Source organism: Xylaria bambusicola (genome assembly GCF_022495145.1).
Source record: "Xylaria bambusicola strain CBS 139988 unplaced genomic scaffold F5B22scaffold_9, whole genome shotgun sequence".
Lineage (NCBI taxonomy): Eukaryota > Fungi > Ascomycota > Sordariomycetes > Xylariales > Xylariaceae > Xylaria > Xylaria bambusicola.
This window is the reverse complement of record NW_025953562.1, coordinates 163,652-169,668: the sequence shown is the minus strand read 5'-3', so window position 1 is coordinate 169,668 and position 6,017 is coordinate 163,652. Positions and strand designations below refer to the sequence as shown.

General features: G+C 47.2%; 2 protein-coding genes across 2 annotated transcripts in view; both read left to right on the top strand.

The window, feature by feature from the left end:
* Nucleotides 1-2,435, top strand: part of F5B22DRAFT_634642 (interferon-induced GTP-binding protein Mx) — a gene marked incomplete at both ends in the record, with an annotated part of 2,802 nt that extends 367 nt beyond the window's left edge. The window contains 2 exons of the mRNA XM_047977009.1: nt 245-2,112; nt 2,175-2,435. Coding sequence (XP_047833249.1) covers nt 245-2,112; nt 2,175-2,435 — 2,129 coding nt within the window. The remainder of the gene's footprint in view (nt 1-244; nt 2,113-2,174) is intronic.
* Nucleotides 2,436-4,113: 1,678 nt separating this feature from the next.
* On the top strand, nt 4,114-5,233 carry F5B22DRAFT_643958 (UMTA methyltransferase family protein; the record flags this gene model as incomplete). Its single annotated transcript, XM_047978353.1, has 4 exons — nt 4,114-4,166; nt 4,240-4,350; nt 4,410-4,660; nt 4,833-5,233. 4 exons carry the CDS (start codon nt 4,114-4,116, stop codon nt 5,231-5,233), a joined length of 816 nt encoding a protein of 271 aa, XP_047833248.1.
* Nucleotides 5,234-6,017: the final 784 nt, after the last annotated feature.

Genomic DNA, 6,017 nt, shown 5'->3' with positions numbered 1-6,017 from the left:
ACCATCTGCCACACACACACCCACATTTCCTTTCGCCCGCCGTCCCCCAGCTTATCCAACCCCCCCCCCCCCCCCCCCCCCCCCAAAAAAAAATCATCTACCAACTTCCCAGCTTGCCATATTTCTTCAGAAAGCACCATCTGATTACTTGACAAGATGCAGTCACCCACAGAGTCTGACGATACCCACCTCAACCCTAACACCCCTCCTCAGATTGAGGATTTCTGTATCACCTCTTCACTAGCGGATCTTCAAACTGACGAACATCGACGAGCTCTTGATATTATTGCTGAGGTTCAAAAGTGCTTGCCTGAAAGCATATTATCTCTCCCACAGCTCGTTGTGTGTGGCGACCAGTCTTCGGGGAAGAGCTCTATCCTCGAGGCTCTCACTGGAATCCCATTCCCCCGGAATGATAATCTCTGTACCCGGTTTGCCACAGAGATCAGTTTCCGACGAAGCACCACCAACAAGCTGACTATCAGAGTCATTCCTGATGATTCTCGTCCCCATAGTGAGAAGGAGACCATCAAGGGCTTCTTTGAATTCATTGCGGATTTTACTAATCTGCCTCGTATCATGGATTTGGCAATGGCTACTATGGGAATTGCGACTAGCGTTGGAACAGATCCATCAGTACAACCTCGAGCGTTCGCAAGGGATACATTAAGCATTGAGATTGAGGGCCCATCCCGCCCACAGCTTACTCTCGTTGATATTCCTGGGCTTATCCACACATCTACCAAAGGGATCAGCGACGCAGACGTAGCCCTTGTTGCTGAAATTACCGATCGATACATATCCCAACCGCGCACGATCTGCCTTGCAGTGGTGTCTGCTTCCAATGATGCGGAAAACCAGACCATCTTGACGAAAGTTCAAGAAGTAGATCCTGAAGGAAACCGAACACTCGGTATTATCACGAAACCGGACATTCCTCCTGCCGGTTCCGGATCGCAGAGCGCATTCATAGAACTTGCTCGCAACAAGGATGTATTCTTCAAACTCGGTTGGCATGTACTCAAGAACCGTAAGTTTGAAGAAAGCACTCACTCTCTCGCTGAGAGAAACTTAGCGGAGATGAGATTCTTCCGAGAATCCAATTTCAACTGCCTCCCAAAGGAACATGTCGGAATCGACACTCTGAGGACTCGCCTGAGCGTGCTTCTTTTCGAGCATGTCAAGCATGAATTTCCAAGGTTCGGACGGGATCTCCGGTTCGCCTTACGCGATGCGCAAGACGAGCGAAATCGTCTCGGCGCCGCTCGATCTACGCCTGTGGAGTGTAGAGCCTATCTATCTAGATTGAGCATGGGTTATTACGAGCTCTGCAAGGCGGCCGTGAATGGGAACTATGAGGGCAGCTTTTTCCATTTTGGCTCTAATGAGGAGTTCTCTTGGAACTCTAAGGGCTCAATTGCAAGACTTAGGGCAATGGTACAGGACCTCAACGCAGAGTTTACACGTGACCTCCAGCAATGGGGGCATAAGTTTGATATCAAGTCATTAGAGGATGACGAGGTCGAACCTGTTACCAGTGATCCTGACCCTAACCCTATCCCGCTATCGAGAAAAAATGCGCTCGAGTGGGCCCGCAAGGTTCTTGTTCGCACACGGGGAAAGGAGCTGGTCGGGAGCCTCAACCCACTCCTCGTTGCCGAACTGTTCTGGGAGCAATCCAGTGGTTGGAAAAAGCTTGCATCGGATCATATTGGAGACGTTTTGCTCTTGTGTGAGAAATTCCTTAGTCTCCTCTTAAAGGAGAAGGCACCCAAAGAAGTCCGGACTAGATTGTGGTCCTCGCGGATTTCGGATGCTTTGAAGGACCGCAAACGAGCTGCCTTCCGTGAACTTAAATTGATTATGGAAGACAATAGATCAGCTCCAATCAACTATAATCGCAATTACACGGTCGTAGTCTTGCGGCGCCGCCACGAGAGACAGAAGAAACTCCTTGCCCAGGCGGTAGAAGCAGGCATAGAGCATCGAGTGTGCTCGCAGTGCAAGAGTTCGAGTGATTCTTCTGACACGATCAATATTGATGAAGTTGCTCGTATCTCCGAGACTTTCAACTGTGAAGAAGCGCTGGACTGCTTACTCGCAATTTACGATGTAAGCTGTTGAAACCCATCTTCAAATACTCTCATTAGCTAATCCGAATATCGTAAACACAGGAGCTTCAAACAACTTTCGCCGCCAATATAACCACTCAGGTTATTGAGCGCCATGTTGTCCGAGGCCTTGAGGATATCTTTTCGCCCCTCGTCGTTAACAACATGTCGGATGTTGAAGTCAAGACTATCGCGTCCGAGCCTCTCCCCACCAAGAACCTCAGAGACTTCCTCGAGGATCGGATCAAGAAGTTGAAGGATGGACTGAACACATTCAGAGCCATGATGGTGGAAGACTTCGAAGAGACGGACACATTTTTGTGACCTGGCCCTAGGTTATCGTGAAGGTGACAATGGGGAAAGGGATGTTATGTCCAAGGGCTATCTGCCATTTCAGACGGAGATTATGTTCAGTAATTGGTGCAGAGATGGAAATGGAAAGACGCTTTAGACAAATTAGATGACTACCTATGGCTCGTATGTTCGGCGCATCTGGTGGAGGAGAAATCATCACAGCCTTCGCGCTGGAACGGTTGGGAAAGACATTGAATAATTTCTTGCAGCACACGAACCGCAGATGACTAGCGTTGCTTGATAGACATCATCTGCCAAGGCCAAGTAGATAAGAACACGTGAAGTATAAAACTTGGTGGCCTTTGTAAGGAACCTGAAGTCGTACTTTAGTGAGAGGCTTGACAAATAGTATCTTGATGCGATGCCATACCCGAAGCTCAATGAAGCTAGCTCAGCCGAGGTGAAGGGAAACTAACTGCTCAGACTCACCCTTCCACCCTCACTCATGAATGCACGATAACCTCATTGCCTATCGCAGATGGCTGCAGTTTCTGTGCAAGCCAGGTCGTTCTCGAAAGCAAATATCGACATGTAACGTAAGTGCCTTTTGTAATGGTCAAGCCATTAGTGACCTTGTGGTCTTCCTTAAAAATCCTCCTTATCCTCAACACCGTTAGCGGAGGCATCTGCTAGGACTCTCATGGTACACTACCGAGTTTGTGTAGCCTGTCATAAGAGCATTCAGTCCGTTCACTCCAATTTATGGTAACCTGAGTACCCCTATCCCTAAATCCTTTCAGTAAACTGCCCACTATTAATAATGTCGTATAATATGTCGACCATCTATAGAAGCATGGTGTGAACCGAGGTAAGCGATAGGCGAACCTCAATAAGCGCAAGTCCTACCTATGGATCCATGGATATACGACAAGCTTGAGAATTTTAACGGCATACCACGTCACGATGAGTTGCCTTTAGGGGTATGATTAAACACTCACCGCTTGAGTTCACAACCTACAGGGTGGTGTCGATTTTGTACACCATGGGCAGCTTTATAGGGTTGCTACTACTGGCCTCCGCTACTGGTATGGTGCACAGTCATTGTTAGTGTGACGGTTAAGACGTATCCAGTCGCCCTAATCCTTGACGATGCCAGGGCTTGGTGTTCTGCATGGTGTAGGTGCGACGTTTTGGAGAAGACAAGAAAATGGGGTAAGACCCTTGTAGGCCATCCGCAGCCAACAGCCTCCCAAGGCTACAAACGATTGGATGGGCAAGATCATGAGAACAACGCTGTTATATGCAATTGGAACTAACAGTTAGGGTCTTGATGCCTAACAAGGAGGAGGACCCAATATTGTATGAGCATAAATAGCCCAAGGAATTCAATCCCCTTGAAGAGAGAAGAAAAGACCAAGGACCTAGAGACCCCTAGTTGATTATTAGACTGAATATGACTAAGTTTCAAGCCCTCTAAAAGAGCCCTTGTCACAGCATCTGACGTGAGACACATCCAGCAGCGGTCATCTGGTGAGTGGATACAACTATGCATTCCCACGACCTGCCGAGATGTCCGAGCTTCCTGCTAATACATAATAACAGGTTCAAACTTTCATCAACATTACTTGCTTCAAACAACTTTGCCCTCAGCTCTTCGTGAGTCTCATCCGGCAGATAGGGCAACGCATCACATTTGATTCCATCAGTCATGGCATCAAAGGACGACTATGTCTTGACTCGAGACATCTTCGACAACACCAGGTTTGTGACTTCTTGAGTTGAGACTCAATGGAGATGGAACTGCCAATTAGCATCTCGCTTACGCTGATAACAGGCTTAACTTGATACACCACCTGTGGACGAGGAGCTCTGGATATGTAATTCACCCTGCGATCCCTATCAAGGACACCGATCTTCGAGTCGCAGATATCGGTGCAGGTACCGGGTACGTTAACCAAGTGAGGCCGTACGGAATTTAGACCTATCACTCATTCCACGTTGAAGAGTCTGGCTATGCGATGTGAGCGAGAGACTACCGAAGACCGCCCAGCTCTATGGGTTGGATATTTCCTTCGATGCAATGCCACCGCTAGAGATTCTGCCACCTAACATCTCTCTTCGGATTTGGGACATACGAACGCCAGTCCATGAAGAACTCGTTGAGTTTTTTGATATCATCCATATACGCTTCTTCATCTTTGTGCTGCGGGAAAATGAAGTTTCATCTGCGGTGGCTAAACTAATGAAAATGTTGAGTATGTTACCCTACAGAAAACTCTTTTTGTTTAGGGCCATGTCTTCCGCTTATGTATTAAATTACGTCAAAATCATTCTCTGGCCGTTCGGAATTAATTTGATATCGCCATGACAAAATAAGAGCTGAATCAGTATAAAGGGGCATTCAGATAGCTAACCACATTAGTACAGAACCTGGCGGGTACCTTCAATGGGTTGACTCCGAACACACGAGCCTACGTTTTGAGAAAACCAAACCTGAGAACAGCACAGAGAATATGAGTCAGCTTATGAGCTTACTTGAGTCCCAAAACACCCGACTTGAACCAACTTGGGTTCCTGCATTACCGAAAATCTTCACTGAGAATGGCCTAGTTGGTGTAGAGCTAGATAAACAAAGCACTCCGCGCCACCATGCGTACATGATGCACGAAAGTGGCTTGATGATTCATGAGCTTATCGCACGCAAGACCAAGAATGAAGAGATGGCGAAAGAGATCAAACAGCTGTTACCTCTTGCAATTGATGAAACGCGGAAAGGGGCTTATTTGACGACTGATCGCTATACCGTTATCGGCAAGAAACCTGAATAACTGACGGATTATTCAAAAGCCGCAGCCGTGAGGAAAGCTATTATGGGTTTAACTGCATCCTAATAGCTAATAAATGAAGCCACTTCAAAATCTTCGTGCCTAGGCTTGGCTATATACCAAGTCTACCAGTTATAATCCTCTAGTGGTAGTCCCGTGAATACGTAGAAGTTACCCAGAATATCTAATTATGTCTAAAGAAAGGAAAGAAGAGGAAGAAGAAGAAAAGGCTTCGCAGATTTAAGCTTAATCATGGTCAGAGGTAGGGCTACGTCGCAACCTCTGGCGCCGGTAGAGTATGAAAGACGCGGGCTTTTCGTTAAGCTTATCGTCCAGGGAGGAGAACAGAGTCCAGTCTGCTTATATAACTAGGTATGGAGAGAGCGTGGCCAATTTACTTCTTAATACCCACTCTTCACTCTCCTCGAAGGCGGAATTCGCCTCAAGACTAGCTGGTGTTTATCATGCATTAAAGATTCAAGGGTGCCTGGCGAGTCTTGCTAAAGAGGATAAAGAAATCATTGTGCCTCCTATAGCACTCATACCGCAACTCGATTGCCTTGGCCCCGATGTTCCCGATTCTCGACAGTCTCAAGCCTTCGCATTCCCCTTGCATCATATCGACCTTGCCTTGGCACTCAAAGCAAGCTAATATCAATGTTGAACCTTCCAGCGATGAGTCCACCTGGCTGCTCTAGATATCTCTGCCTGTAGCGACTCTTGCCATTGATAACAAATAGAAAGAGATCAAGATGCATGCGGTTGCTGCACCCTACTTTAGCGAAGA